The sequence below is a fragment of the Protomyctophum parallelum genome (assembly GCF_964188405.1).
Source record: "Protomyctophum parallelum genome assembly, chromosome: 18".
NCBI classification, from domain to species: domain Eukaryota; kingdom Metazoa; phylum Chordata; class Actinopteri; order Myctophiformes; family Myctophidae; genus Protomyctophum; species Protomyctophum parallelum.
Genome location: NC_139716.1, coordinates 10,337,916 through 10,353,790, shown reverse-complemented (window position 1 = coordinate 10,353,790; position 15,875 = coordinate 10,337,916). Strand labels below are relative to the sequence as shown.

The following is a 15,875-nucleotide window of genomic DNA, read 5'->3' as shown; positions in this document are numbered from 1 at the left end:
GGTTGCCAGTTCGAACCCTGTGGGCTCCCCCAGAGTTACTGTCGAAGTGTCCTTGAGCAAGACACTGAACCCCTAATTGCTCCCGATGTGCTAGTTGGTGCCTTGCATGGTTTCCGCTGCCATCGGTGTATGAATGTGTGTGTGAATGGGTGAATGTAATGCACAATCTCTGTAAAGCGCTTTGGATAAAGGCGCTATATAAATGCACCATTTACCATTTACACAAAAGTAGCAGATTGGCGGCTAGAATGTTCACCGGGCCCGAAAGCAAGATTGACAGCTCGGGCCCTCCCCCCCGCCCGCCACGGTGAACACTGAACGGAACCGTGAATGACCACTTCCAACCGCAGCTATTCGAAATACTGTAGTAGGGTGTAGGCTGCTACTCACATAAGTTGCGCCTGCCTGTGGCTGCCCCTGTGACAATGAATGGGACAGCCTCGGAAAGTTGATTAAGTACTGTACATTTTTCAGTTCCAAGTGGTAAAGTTAACATGGTCATGTGTCCGTCTTTACTGTTGTTGTCTTTCACCGGCATGCGACTTCACTTCACTCACCTCAAAGGCTCCAGTCAAGTGTGGATGGAGCTGTTCTGTCGCCCTTCCAATTCCACCTGTACTCCATCGTGCCCCCTCTTTTGAAAGTGTCTGTTATGTCTTGTTTCGACTGTTCAAAGAATCAAAACTCAACTTTACCCGGCGACTGCAGAGTCTGCAGTGCCAACAACGGTTGACAGCCACACCGGACAGACCGGAGCAAATACGTCTGTACTCTGTAACGTGCAGCCAGTAAGCAGCCCAGTTTAAACACACTCTTTCCGGCGGGCGCCGCGAAGGGCCCTTCACAATAAAGCGTCTCCCTTTACCTCCCAATGAAGTACATTTTATACTGCTTATTATTGACAGGAAATGTAGTCTTAGGGCCGATTCATACTCCTATTTTAGAGCCGAATATAAGTCGGTTCGGCGCTGTAGAGCCTACAATGTGACGTCATTTGAGGTTCGGGGGGGGCGGGTACCGTCCTAAAGTCGGCTCTTCGGTGCTACTGAAAAATTTTGACGAGCCAAAATCATTTCGGCACTACAGCGCCGAAACAGCGGTAAAATAGGAGTATGAATCGGCCCATGTCGCGGAAAACGTAACGTGTTTGTGGGAGAGAGAGCCAGAGAGAGAGATAGAGAGAGTTTACAGTTTACTACCACAGTAGGAGCGGCCCTGATGTGACTGCATTTGCTGCTTCCCCTATATCTTCCGCACCTGGATCCACAAACACTGCGGAAAGCGACGCGTTTTGAGCTTGTATACATCTGCAAACTTTTGCTGTTTTTGAATTTGAATCCTGACAAAGTAACGACGTATGACTCTTGACACCTGACAGAGACGGACAATGTTCTCTTTTCTCTCTTGCCACCTCCCCCCTCCCCCCCGCTCCCCGTGACAATGACAGGTGGCTGGTCCTTGACCTGCAGACCAGGGAACTGGTCTCCGAATTCGTCGACGGGAACGAGCAGCTGTCTGTCATGAGATACTCCCCAGGTCAGAGCTCAGTGCTGTGTCAGAATCTCAGTGTGACTTGCAGTGCGTGCGTGTGTGCGTGCGTGCGTGTGTGTGTGTGTGCGTTTTGTGCTTGACACTCACACAACCTCTGTTCTGCTTTCTGGTGACTGTGTCGTGTGGTTTCACCCTGACGCGAGCCTTACACACACACACACACACACACACACACACACACACACACACACACACACACACACACACACACACACACACACACACACACACACACACACCAGGAAGTCACTTCTCATTGACGTACTGATGAGTACGAGAAGGTTGCCTTTTGTGAAATTGCTACAAATAATATTAACCCATTAAGACCTGAGACCGATTCTACAAATGTCTTCTTAAATTAGGTTTGGCCACGGACGCCAATCTCAAAATATTTTTGTTCTAGGGACCCCCAGAAGATAGAGCTCATAGCACGGCACGAAGTGATTTTTGAATAGCCAAAGTAATGGTAAAATAATGGTTAAAGTGGTTCAAATATAGCTCAAATCTAAAAAATAGACATTTGTATTGAATGGGTTAACTTTTTAATTCTTTCTTTTTAATGTAATTCTTTCACATATCTTTTGCTGTGAATTTGAGACCCTCAGGGGGGAAAAGACCTCAGGTCAATTTGGATTCACAATTTTTGCAAGCACAATTTTGTAACGCATGTTTTTCTTTTTTTCCTTTTCTTTTTTCCCTGAACCGAACTGAGATGCTCTCCTGTGTTGATTTAGGCAAACGCTGATTTAGTTTTAGTCATAGTCTCTTGAGTCAAATTGAATTTAGTTTTAGTCATGTTTCAGTCATCTGAAATGTTTTAGTGTTAGTCTAGTTTTAGTCGATTAATATCACACGATTATAGTTGACTAAATCTACAGTTCATTTTGTCGATTAAAATATATTTTTGGCAGGCCTCGAAAGCGTCATAAATGGCAGATTATACACTTTTACACTGAAAATGCATTTGCATGAAAAATGCCCTGGATAGCAAAAGGTTTACAAAATGCATACAAAAACAAAAAACTAACTTTATAGAGATTTTATGAAATACAGGACAAAGAGTGTTTCAGAGCACACACTAACAGGCTCTTTATGTTATCAGGCTTAAATCATGGATTTAGTTGAACTACGAACATTATTAGTTGTGTACAGAGCGAAAAACGAATTGTTACCAAAACAGTTGCAGAAGTTAGTTATTTGAGTTTAGCTCAGAGAGGATGAGGTCCATAGAAGAAGATAGGATTTTAAACATCTGTTTGCTCGACAACATTAAAACAAATGTGTACTTTGTTACAGGTATAAAGTTAGGAAATTCTCAAAACCAAGAGTTGAAGAGTTCAAGTTGTACAACAGTGTTTCAGGCAGCTTAAGAAAGTGTTTAAAAGGGGAAAAGATTATAAATTATGAATTGGTTGTTCTCTCTTTTTTTGGTTGTTTTGTTTTGTTTTATTTTTTCTCTCTCCTTTTTATTTGATGTAATTATAGTGAAGTAATGGTTGGTTGGTAGCAGTGCATCAATTATTTGATGATGTTTTTTTATGATAGATAGGGGCAGGTAAAAGTAAGATTTATCTTCTTCCTGCTCCTTTTCTCATAAATTAAATGAAATAAATAAAGATTAAATGAAATGGAGAAAAGAAAAAGCACATCTACAAGCTCACAACATGTCACAGCGCGACACGTTGTGAGCTTGTAGATCGGCTATTTTCAGCATGCAAACCAACCATAAAATGACTTATTTTTTCTCCACTAGCCCCTCCCGGACATTTTAGTCTAGTTTTAATTTGTTGATGAAATTCTGTATAGTTAGTCATGATAGTTTTTGTCATCAAAAACGAATTCAACCCTGTCTGTGTGTGGTGCTCTCCTGTCTTTCTAGATGGAAGCTTTTTGGCGGTGGGCTCTCACGACAACTTCATTTATATCTACACTGTGACAGAATGTGGTCGGCGCTACACTCGCTTTGGCAAGTGCAATGTGAGTGAGAGGAATTCCAGAGCTCTGGTGGTAGTGGGCGGCAACATTATGTTAATGATGGCCTTTATGTTCCAATACAGTGCCTTTGATTGTCTTAATATATTCCTCATAGCAGATTGTATCACGCTGTTCCTGTTTTTATCTGTCCAAGGGTCACTCCAGCTTCATCACTCATCTCGATTGGTCCAAAGACGGGAAGTACATTATGTCCAATTCGGGCGACTATGAGATCCTTTACTGTAAGTGTGATCAGATTCAGCCATCTTAGCGTCGCTTTCTCCAGGTTGCAAATCGATGACACGTTGGCACGTTTGTTGTGCACGTTTTGTCGTGCTTGAGAAACGATTTGATTTGATTACGAAATTATGGCAACGGTGAAAAGTAACTTAAGTAAATGTACTTGAAACGGGATATCCTGCATAATGAGTATTTTTTACTTTTGGTGCTTTAAGTACATTTTGATGCCAATACTTAATTCCAGACTTTTGCTTGCAACAGAGTATTTCCACATTTCAGTATTGATACTTTTACTTAAGTAAAGAATGTGAGTACTTTTCCCACCACTGTCTGCAGGGGATGTGGCCGGGGGGTGTAAACTGTTGAGGAACCGCTTCGAGAGCAAAGACAGGGAATGGGCGTCCTACACCTGCGTGCTGGGCTTCCATGTCATGGGTGAGAGAGACCATGAATTTGCCACACGATTATAATTTCTTTAGCGGAAATAGCAGATCTACAAGCTGCACAAGGCGTCGCTTTGCGATGCGTTGTGAATTTGTATACTATTTGTATATCTTCACCATTCGCTGTATGACTATGGGCATTTTATGGGTTAACCAGGGATTAAATTATCGAATCAAAACGGATGCTTTTCTGCCTTTTGAAAGTGACAGAGCTTCCAGCACACACACACACACACACACACACACACACACACACACACACACACACACACACACACACACACACACACACACACACACAGCTAATATCCTAAAGCCAGTATTGTTGCTGTTGTGTTCCAGGTGTGTGGCTGGAAGGCTCAGATGGAACAGACATCAACGCGTTGTGTCGCTCCCACAGTGAGAAGGTGGTCGCCGTGGCCGATGACTTCTGCAAAGTCCATCTCTTCCAGTACCCGTGTCCAAAACTAAAGGTCAGGCTCCTCTTCCTTATAGCCACCGGTACTTACACTAGAGCAGCACCAGAATCAAACAACAACAGCAAAAGGCAAGCATTGAGCTGAGACCTTCCAATGGTCTGCCAGCGGCAACTGCACTGAGTTCCTTGACAGAACTTGCTCCGTGCCATGTCTGTACCAAGAGCGAGCAACACTAAAGCAACCAAGTCAACCCTTCATTCACCAGGGTTCGCCAGGGTCTATTGGTACCCTTCCATTTCTTCCTGAATCCTCCTTTACACCAAATCTCTTTGCTACAAGCTCACAGCAGTGTGTTGCAACACGATGCCTTGTTAACTTAGTTGTAGATCGTGGTTTTTGTGCAATGTTCACCAAGTGGCTAAATCATTTTAATACACTGCCACAGCTGAGTTGAATATACAGTATGTGCAATTGCGCATAAGGCTGAATGCTATAGGCTGAATAAAATATGGTGACTTGGATCTCCATTTACAAAGCAGTATTTATTATAGTAGATCATGTTCGTTCCTTACGCACAGACATGTCACCTGATAGGTGTGATTGGATCTGACTGACAGGCTGTGGTGAGTCATCATCATCATCATCATGGAAACCTCATATGTCCAAAACTGTCAACGTCATTTTCTCCAAACCTCGTCTCTTTTCTTCACACCCTTTTGCCAGGCGCCGAGCCACAAGTACGAGGGCCACGGCAGCCACGTCACCAACGTGTGCTTCACCCACAACGACAGCCACCTGCTCTCCATGGGGGGGAAGGACACCTGCATCCTCCAGTGGCGGGTGGGGAGGGCCAGAGGCATGGGAGACAGCCGGGAGAGACTCACCTCCGCGTCCTCCACCAGCTCCCCAGAACCTGCCACTGGGACTGGGTAGACGGGCGAGGAGGAGGGAAGGAGCTGAACATGTTGTTGTTGGAAGAGAGAGAAATGTTTGCTCACAGAGAGAGAGAGAGAGAGAGAGATGCGTGCAACATAGAAAGAGAATTGGGCACCAGTCACATGTATCGTCAGTCAGGTCTCTGTGTAGTAATACGTCTTCTATCAAGAATGGGATATATTACAGTGAAACGTCTGAACAGTGTGATATGTAGTCATCGGAACATGGAATTTTTTTTTCCTTCTGTCAAACATATCTTGTGAATTTCATTAAGTGGTCAGAAGTGGTGGATTATTAGCCTAATAGCCTGTATAAAACCTGACTTTATTTTCTGATGTGTCATGGGTTTCAGTGAACATTCCATCCTGTATTTTCATTTCTAATTACACAGACTTACCAAACTGCTGCCATGAGAGGCTTTACGATTACGTTTACTCTAAGAATAAATGTTCCTAATATGCATATTGTTTTTTAAAGTTCTTAGGAATTTCAGTGTTTGGTCAATATCTCAGCTAATATCAAACTATTTGTGCTTGCATTATACAGACTGTGACAAACTTGTTAGTTGGAATTGATATTCAAGAATATCCGACTGTAAAAGTAGACCAATGATTTTGGAATTCATTGCATTGATTACTTTTGTTCACTTTTATGTATTTAATAAAACATTGGAAGCACTGTGATATTCTGTCGCACAAGATAGAAGACCAACTTAACACAATAAAATCGAACTGACTCTGACTTTTGGTTATTTTCTTGTATTTATTTACATGTTTGGAAAAGTACTTGTCTTTAAAAATCATTAGCAGCACATTACTTTATGATATTGATAAAAGATTAAGGAATTGTATTTGTGTAATTATTCAGGCAACTGTGTTGGCAACCACTAACCACATGAATAACAAGTAGAAGGTCCATAGGATATTGGACTGCATGCCAAACTCCTTCACCTGACGTGAATCAGTCCTTGCTGTGACTTCTTCAAGTGGCTGGTAAGCTTATCCCAGGTAAGGTTCTCAGTGATGTGAACTTGGAAAGTCACTGATCCTCTCCTCAGCAATGATGTAGATGAGGGCTTGCTCTCTCTCTCTATGGCCTCCTGACGTCCAGGGTGAGGTTGATTGATTGATTGACTGACACATGTTTATGGACAAAATGCATAAATCCAAAGGATCAAATAGGCTACATTACAATAAAGCTCAAGAGCTTGTTTCCAGTATGCCATATACATGCTCATGTAATCTCACATGTCGCTTTCACCAAGTTGGAGCTGTGCAAAGTGTGCATGACCACACACATGACCTACGTGTAGGGAGTAGACTAGTAAAGGAGGCTCAGAACCCTGGGCAACTTGAGCCCATCCTCACCTGGCATCGACCCGACAGAGTCCAGGGTCCAGCTGAACAGGCTGGGCTTGGTGTCAGGACTGGAGGGGGGGCTAAAGTGTTGTTCAGTGAATGATCAGTTGTATAGGCCTACAGACAGTATTCTCACATGATAAGAGCTCTGCTGTGGTTAGGTTTAAACCCTTTGTTCTTTTTCATACTTTGTTCATCATAAGATGCATTCTCTGTTCCTGACTTATGGTCTTATCCAACTAATCCTAAATCAATAGCCAGGTCTTTATTTCAATCTCTTCCATTATATAATAATACTAATAATACAGGGCTTGACATTAAGGCTTGTCTGCTTGCCCGGGACAAGTAATAAATCTTCCCCGGACAAGTGCATTACAATTTTATTCGTCCGTTGGACAAGTGACTCTTGATTTCACTTTTTCTGTGACTCTCCTATAGCAGACAACAACATTGTCTGGCACTATTGTCTGGCTTTCCTAATAATCACCTTCCCAATATTGTTAATAGCGCTAGAATGTCTGTGATCTTACATACATTTCATGTATTCCAAATACACAGCCATAGATCGGTCACAGACAGTTAGCAGACTGACCACGTCGGCGTTTAAACTACAGTACTGCGTGCATACAACTAACCCAGTATTTAATTCCCAAGATTGGAGTCAGATATTGTCTTCTAGTTTCATATCCATTTGAGAGTTCTGGCAGAAAACGTGTTAAGTAAAATATCGCCACTTTTCCACGAAGAAAAGGTGGACAGGGAACAGTCGATGTTTGGGAAGCACAAACACAATTGACAGGTGTGTTGCAAAGTGGAGATATTTTACTAAATACACTATTCTGCCAGAACTTTCAAATTAAACTATTCCCCAAAACTACTCCAAGTCTTAGGAATTAATTATTGGTGAGTGCACGTGTACGCAGTGCTACAAGTTTAAAAGCCAACAAGGTCGATCTGCTAACCGTGCGTGGATAGGACTGTGAATTTGGAATACATAAAATGTATTTAAGATCACAGACATTCTAGGGCTATTCACTTGTAACCTGAGAATATTCAACTAATATTCAAACATGTATTCACCAAAACCCAACTTACAGTTATAGTTGATTTAAGATGTATTTGTGTGTGCTCGTGCTCCGGACAAGTGACTTTTGTGCCCGGACAAGTGAATGGGAAAAGTACTTTGCCTCAAAAAGTTAATGTCAAGCCCTTGTAATAATAACCGAGATTGCACAAATAAAATTGTATCATCAATAGGCCTATTTTACAATTAGCCTATTCGTCTCCGGCAGTACGTTACAGATGGCACTAGAGGGCGGTGCGGTACAAATAATTGTCAATGTCGGCTACTGTAGTAGCTCAATGTACTCAGTGTACTATCACCATCATGATTGGTGAAGCTGTAAAACTCCACTGGCTACAGTGGCTAGTGTAGATATAGCCCGTCATGGTGGTTATTATGGTTATGGCTATGGTTTCTACCAATATTACATTTTATTCTGGATTTTGTAAGGCATTTATGTATAAAGGCTGCGGGAACAGCAGCTTGGCAACATGGCAGCAGCATGTGGTTGACATGCAAATAAAGAATGACAAGACTGTGTTGCTTGCTTCCATACAAAGAGAAAGAATTCGAAGGGATTAACATTTACATTTAAAGACACATAGCATCAGTCATAGCCTACTCACTGAAATGGTAGCACAATATGCAGTGTCGTTTCATGACTTCGGTGTGTGTAACTGTGTATGTTGCCTGTATGCATTGTGTAGTGTCGAGTGTATAGGTTTTTACACTTGTATGGCTATAAATGAATTCAATGAACATTGCTGCAAAAATAAAAGTATAGTGGCATTACGTTTAATAATCACAGTATTTGTAGCCTACTAATAAGGCCCAATAAAAAAACGTATTATATTTATATAATGTATATACAACTCAATGTTTTTTTTTGTGCGCGCGTTATTGCGTGTATATCACACGTGTGATTCGTGTGTGTGTGTGTGTGTGCGCGCGTGTGTGTGTGCGTTCGCGCGCTTGCGTGTGTGTGTGTGTGTATCGGAGATTCCCGATTATAATTTCCGAAGATGACGTTAACAAACAGTAGAGGAAGAGGAGGATGAGAGGGGGGGGGGGTACATGCGCGCGCACGCGCGCGTACCGAGCGGAGAGGTGGTGATGAAGAGGAGGATGAAGCTGGGAACGGAGGATGAGGGAGGAAGAGTGGTGGTGGTAGAGTAAAGAGAGAGAGAGAGAGAGAAAGAGAGAGAGAGACAGGGAGAGAGAGAGAGAGAGGGGCAGAGAGAGAGAGAGGGGCAGAGAGAGAGAGAGAGGGGCAGAGGGAGAGAGAGGGGCAGAGGGAGAGAGAGAGAGAGAGAGAGAGGCAGAGAGAGAGAGAGAGGCAGAGAGAGAGAGAGAGGGGCAGAGGGAGAGAGAGAGAGAGAGAGAGAGGCAGAGAGAGAGAGAGAGAGGCAGAGAGAGAGAGAGAGAGGCAGAGAGAGAGAGAGAGGCAGAGAGAGAGAGAGAGGGGCAGAGAGAGAGAGAGAGGGGCAGAGGGAGAGAGAGGGGCAGAGGGAGAGAGAGAGAGAGAGAGAGAGAGGCAGAGAGAGAGAGAGAGGCAGAGAGAGAGAGAGGCAGAGAGAGAGAGAGAGAGAGAGGGGCAGAGAGAGAGAGAGAGGGGCAGAGGGAGAGAGAGGGGCAGAGGGAGAGAGAGAGAGAGAGAGAGAGAGAGAGAGAGAGAGAGAGAGAGATAGAGAGAGAGACTTTAAGGGCCGTGCTGCTGCTGGCGATTGGTTTTCCGTTGACCTCCACTTCATACGTTGACCTCCACTTCATACGTTGACCTCCACTTCATACTTTGACCTTTGACCTCCACTTCATACTTGCCGCTGAAGTTTCCAGTCAAACCAGAGATCTTCAACTCTGCGGTTGTGATGTTCAGGGTAGCCTGCCCTGGAGGAATGCGTTGACATGGTTGGTTAAGCCTGTCACAATTATCATTAATCACAATGTGTCAGAATCTTTTCTATTCACCTTTAAAGAAAATGTATGTGTTGAAAGCATTTCATAAATATTCAAAGACATGCAAACATAACAGACCCACAAGCTCACAACGTGGCACAATTTGTGAGCTTGTCGATCTTTTCGTATACAATTATTAAATAATGGTTTGTTTTGGCCATGGTATATTATTTATTTGGATCATTCGTAACAATCATTGTCAGTAACGTCTTTGTCAGTTATTTGTCATAACTGCCCTGTCCACACACACACACACACACACACACACACACACACACACACACACACACACACACACACACACACACACACACACACACACACACACCCACCCATGAGGAGAGACAACAACAATGACACAATGCATCACAGGAACAAGGACAACAGTTAGGTTAAAACGTTTCAATAAATTAATCGTCCAAATATTCCACTTCTTTTGTTGAAAATGGCAGATCTATAAAGATATGGCATGGTACAGTACACATATTGTCTCTGTCGGGTGGCAGAAACCTCATATGTCCAAAACTGCTACTTTTCAGGATTCAAATTCCAAAGTAGTTAAAGTAGCAGATCTACAAGCTCGTATCGCGCCACCAAGTGGCGCGATACAAGCTTGTAGATCTGCTACTTTTCAGGATTCAAATTCCAAAGTAGTTAAAGTAGCAGATCTACAAGCTCGTATCACGCCACTTGGTGGCGCGATACGAGCTTGTAGATCTGCTACTTTTCAGGATTCAAAGTCCAAAGTAGTTAAAGTAGCAGATCTACAAGCTCGTATCGCGCCACCAAGTGGCGCGATACGAGCTTGTAGATCTGCTACTTTTCAGGATTCAAATTCCAAAGTAGTTAAAGGAGCAGATCTACAAGCTCGTATCGCGCCACCAAGTGGCGCGATATGAGCTTGTAGATCTGCTACTTTTCAGGATTCAAATTCCAAAGTAGTTAAAGGAGCAGATCTACAAGCTCGTATCGCACCACCAAGTGGCGCGATACGAGCTTGTAGATCTGCTACTTTTCAGGATTCAAATTCCAAAGTAGTTAAAGGAGCAGATCTACAAGCTCGTATCGCACCACCAAGTGGCGCGATACAAGCTTGTAGATCTGCTACTTTTCAGGATTCAAATTCCAAAGTAGTTAAAGTAGCAGATCTACAAGCTCGTATCGCGCCACCAAGTGGCGCGATACGAGCTTTGTAGGTCTGCTATTTTTGGAAAAATCGAAGAACGACTGACATTTTTAGAATCTGATCTCAGGTCAGAATGGGTTCATCAGACCAGTGTGTGCCCAGTGGAAACCTCGTATGAATCTGATCTCAGGTCAGAATGGGTTAATAGAATGCATGTATTATTTATTTTTGTCTGAAATGTATTAAGACATCTGAAGAGTAAAGTGTAAACATTGTCTCCAGTCTCGGTTTGTTTTAACCTCCTGACTTTACTGCTAAGAACAGGCTAAGCAGGATGAGGCCTCAAGGCTGGAGCGCACGCACGCACACACAAACACACGCACGCATACACACGACCAAATGTCTCTAAAACATGATGTCACCGAAGACTAAATGATCCTAGGCTACCTCGCACTTGTTTAACAACAAACCAGTTAAGAATGGGGTGAAAACATTGCAAATTATGCACACTTGATCCTGCAAAGTTATGGGCTACTAATTTGCCCAAGTATTTTTTATTTATGTATTATTATTATTATTATGATTATTATGTACGGTAATAACATATTAATCCATTCTGGCCGGGAACCCATTTTGGTGTTATCATCATGTTATGCTTTAGCTATTGAAAAATAGCAGACCTACAAGCTCATAGCGCGCCACGGAGTGGCGCGCTATGAGCTTGTAGGTCTGCTATTTTTTTTTAATCGACTGACATAGAAACATAGCTTTTTCAGAAAACTGTCAGGATGTAGAAGAACATTTTTAGAATCTGATCTCAGGTCAGAATGGATTAGTGATGTAGAAAGCCTTACATGGTCCTCTGTGGCGTGAAGTGACAGACCCCAGAGCATGATGGTCTTGCTCTTCTTGTCGTCCCCTTGCTCTCTCCTGTAATCTTGCTCGGGGAAGTCTCCGTCAGAGTGATAACCATCTTCTGATCGATCGCTGTTCCGCCGTTTCCTCCCTCGTGGCTGTGGGCAGTGGGCACGGGGCAATTAATCAACATGTAATCAAAACAAAGCTACACTTGACGACACTGGGCCTGTCACAATTACATAATGGCATATTGAAGATAATAGACTCTTTCAAACATACATTTAAAACAGATCCACAAGCTCATGACGATGCTGTGTCTCATTATTAAGTATCATTATTAAATATCTCAGTAACTTGTTATTTGCCATCTCTGCACAGTTTTGTCTCCATCTCTGCAAATTTTATTTGTATTTATATGTTCAATGTCAAAAACACACAAAATAAATCATTAATCGCAATTACTTGGATGACAATTAATCATCAAGTTAAATGTCATGTTGCTGACAGGCTTAACCCATTTTGGTGTTGGCATCATGTCGTGCTTTAGCTATTGAAAAATAGCAGACCTACAAGCTCATATCGCGCCACCGAGTGGTGCGATAGGTCTGCAATTTTTTTTTAATTGAAGACACTTTTAGAATCAGAATGGGGTTAATAATGAAACTGTCAGGATGTAATAGACATGTTTAGAATCTGATCTCAGGTCAGAATGGCTTAATGATTAGTGATATTATTCCCAGTGACATTACCTCCGGACTGTCTCGGCTGCTGCAGCGTTCTCCTTCGTGGCGGTCACTCCGCCTGTCCTGTCGGTCCTCTCCGGAGCGCCGTGAGTCGTGACTGCGTTCCTGGTCCCTGTCGCGTCTCTCGCGCCTCTCCGAGTCATCATGTGACTGCTCAGAGGAGGAGCCATACCTGCCAGTGCGTTTAGTGCGGCCAAGCCTGTTTACAACAAAACAGCACTTAGGTCACCGAGGCCACATTTCTCATTAACAAGATATAGGAAGGTAAAGGTAAAACAGAACAAAGCTGTACCACCGAGGTAAATCATATCTACTCGTCACAGTGCATCTCAACAATACAATTTAACCCATTCGGAACGGGAACCCATTTTGGTGTTGGCATCATGTCGTGCTTTAGCTATTGAAAACGCACCCATTTTGGTGTTGGCATCATGTTATGCTTTAGCTATTGAAAACGCACCCATTTTGGTGTTGGCATCATGTTATGCTTTAGCTATTGAAAACGCACCCATTTTGGTGTCAGCATCATGTTATGCTTTAGCTATTGAAAACGCACCCATTTTGGTGTCAGCATCATGTTATGCTTTAGCTATTGAAAACGCACCCATTTTGGTGTTGGCATCATGTTATGCTTTAGCTATTGAAAACGCACCCATTTTGGTGTCAGCATCATGTTATGCTTTAGCTATTGAAAACGCACCCATTTTGGTGTTGGCATCATGTTATGCTTTAGCTATTGAAAACGCACCCATTTTGGTGTTGGCATCATGTTATGCTTTAGCTATTGAAAACGCACCCATTTTGGTGTTGGCATCATGTTATGCTTTAGCTATTGAAAACGCACCCATTTTGGTGTCAGCATCATGTTATGCTTTAGCTATTGAAAACGCACCCATTTTGGTGTCAGCATCATGTTATGCTTTAGCTATTGAAAACGCACCCATTTTGGTGTCGGCATCATGTTATGCTTTAGCTATTGAAAACGCACCCATTTTGGTGTCAGCATCATGTTATGCTTTAGCTATTGAAAACGCACCCATTTTGGTGTCAGCATCATGTTATGCTTTAGCTATTGAAAACGCACCCATTTTGGTGTCGGCATCATGTTATGCTTTAGCTATTGAAAACGCACCCATTTTGGTGTCAGCATCATGTTATGCTTTAGCTATTGAAAACGCACCCATTTTGTTGTCAGCATCATGTTATGCTTTAGCTATTGAAAACGCACCCATTTTGGTGTCAGCATCATGTTATGCTTTAGCTATTGAAAACGCACCCATTTTGGTGTCGGCATCATGTTATGCTTTAGCTATTGAAAACGCACCCATTTTGGTGTTGGCATCATGTTATGCTTTAGCTATTGAAAAATAGCAGATCTACAAGCTCATATCGCGCCACCGAGTGGCGCGATACGAGCTTGTAGGTCTGCTATTTTTTTTTAAATTGAAGAGCGACTGACATTTTTAGAATCTGATCTCAGGTCAGAATGGGTTCATCAGACCAGTGTGTGTCCAGTGGAAACCTCGTATGAATCTGATCTCAGGTCAGAATGGGTTCATCAGACCAGTGTGTGTCCAGTGGAAACCTCGTATGAATCTGATCTCAGGTCAGAATGGGTTCATCAGACCAGTGTGTGTCCAGTGGAATCCTCGTATGAATCTGATCTCAGGTCAGAATGGGTTCATCAGACCAGTGTGTGTCCAGTGGAAACCTCGTATGAATCTGATCTCAGGTCAGAATGGTTTAAAGAAATAACCATAAAAAGTAGCGCGTAGCGCGCCACTCGGTGGCGGCGCGCTACGAGCTTGTAAGTCTGCTATTTAAAAAAAAATCTCACACACACACACACACAGACAGACAGACAGACAGACAGACAGCAGACCTACAAGCTCGTATCGCGCCACTCGGTGGCGCGATACGAGCTTGTAGATCGGCTATTGAAAAATAGCCGATCTACAAGCTCGTAGCGCGCCACCGAGTGGCGCGATACGAGCTTGTAGGTCTGCTATTTTTGAAAGAATCGAAGAACGTCTGACATTTCTACAATCTGATCTCAGGTCAGAATGGGTTCATCAGACCAGTGTGTGTGTCCCAGTGGAAACCTCGTATGAATCTGATCTCAGGTCAGAATGATTTAAAAAACAAATTCACAATCCATCGTTTTCTCTGATGAGCTTTTTTACAACCGCTGCTCTCCTTGTTAATTACAGTATGAAAACAACTCTACCTCCTCTGTGACACAGCAGTGTAGTATTGACAGTACAACATGTGGAATGCAGCCAGGCTAGCCTGCTCACACATTAACCTGGTCTAATTGTTGCACAGTTATTTAATAAATCATTCAGTGCATTTATATCTGTGTTTGTTACATTTTGTTTTACAAAGTTGGGAAAGTAATGTTTAAGTCAAGCCTTGATGTTGCCTTACACAAAATAATGATTCCAGACTCCACACAGTGAGGCATACAGCTTAACCCATTCTGACCTGAGATCAGATTCTAAAAATGTCCTCTACATCCTGACAGTTTCATTAATTACCCATTCTGACCTGAGATCAGATTCTAAAAGTGTCTTAGGTTTTTCAAAAATAGCAGAGCTACAATGGGGAACCCCTTTTGTTGTGCTTTAGCTATTGAAAAATCTTTTAAAAAAATCAAACAGACAGACCTGTGAGATGCATTATCCTACAGACAGACAGACAGACAGACAGACAGACAGACAGACAGACAGACAGACAGACAGACAGACAGACAGACAGTCTCCTCTCATCCCACTAACCTCACTGAGCTAGCGTTAGCATTAGCGTTAGCATGTCAACACAAAGACAGTCACTGTCACTGCATTCCGTGGAGACATTCAGTTGCTTCTCCAAACATGATGACTGTCCTCTCTGATTGTTGTGTAAACTCTCTGGAGACACAGCATGTGCATGCAGGTTTGTGCAATGCAGACTAGAGAATATAAGACACAGTTTATCTGAATCACTGCTTTGCTACAGCCACCCTCCTCCTATGGAGCAACAACATCCTCTCTGGTGTTCACTTCCTGCCGGTCCGTCAGCAGCACACTCCCCCTGTTCCAGACAGAATGTTAACCCCATGAGTGCTTTCTTTTAAAACAAGACAAAACAAACTCCTAAAAAATGAGTTATGAAGTAACAAAAACGTTTTTAAACAGAAAACATGAAACCAAAAAATATTATATACCCA

The 15,875-nt window shown here is 42.8% G+C and overlaps 2 protein-coding genes across 2 annotated transcripts in view; one reads left to right on the top strand and one right to left on the bottom strand.

Annotated features, from left to right (window-relative positions):
• Nucleotides 1-6,304, top strand: part of eml3 (EMAP like 3) — a gene marked incomplete at its 5' end in the record, with an annotated part of 37,077 nt that extends 30,773 nt beyond the window's left edge. The window contains 6 exon segments of the mRNA XM_083788873.1: nt 1,448-1,536; nt 3,431-3,528; nt 3,680-3,767; nt 4,102-4,200; nt 4,551-4,681; nt 5,351-6,304. Coding sequence (XP_083644999.1) covers nt 1,448-1,536; nt 3,431-3,528; nt 3,680-3,767; nt 4,102-4,200; nt 4,551-4,681; nt 5,351-5,560 — 715 coding nt within the window. The 3' untranslated portion in view covers nt 5,561-6,304.
• Nucleotides 6,305-9,764: 3,460 nt separating this feature from the next.
• On the bottom strand, nt 9,765-15,574 carry LOC310875312 (uncharacterized protein). Its single transcript, XM_083788512.1, has 4 exons — nt 15,445-15,574; nt 12,674-12,866; nt 11,921-12,079; nt 9,765-9,871 (listed from the first exon to the last, which is right to left on the bottom strand). The coding sequence occupies exons 2-4, from the start codon at nt 12,835-12,837 to the stop codon at nt 9,796-9,798; spliced, it is 399 nt and encodes a 132-aa protein (XP_083644638.1). The 5' UTR covers nt 12,838-12,866; nt 15,445-15,574; the 3' UTR covers nt 9,765-9,795.
• Between the last annotated feature and the right edge of the window lie 301 nt (nt 15,575-15,875).

Excerpts from the sequence above, each read along its gene's own strand:
- LOC310875312 (XM_083788512.1), bottom strand. The coding sequence starts at position 12,837 with ATGGCTCCTCCTCTGAGCAGTCACATGATGACTCGGAGAGGCGCGAGA. Across the intron at positions 12,080-12,673 it reads GCAGCCGAGACAGTCCGGAG|CCACGAGGGAGGAAACGGCG; the intron begins GTAATGTCACTG and ends CACTGCCCACAG. Across the intron at positions 9,872-11,920 it reads TTCACGCCACAGAGGACCAT|GGCAGGCTACCCTGAACATC; the intron begins GTAAGGCTTTCT and ends GCATTCCTCCAG.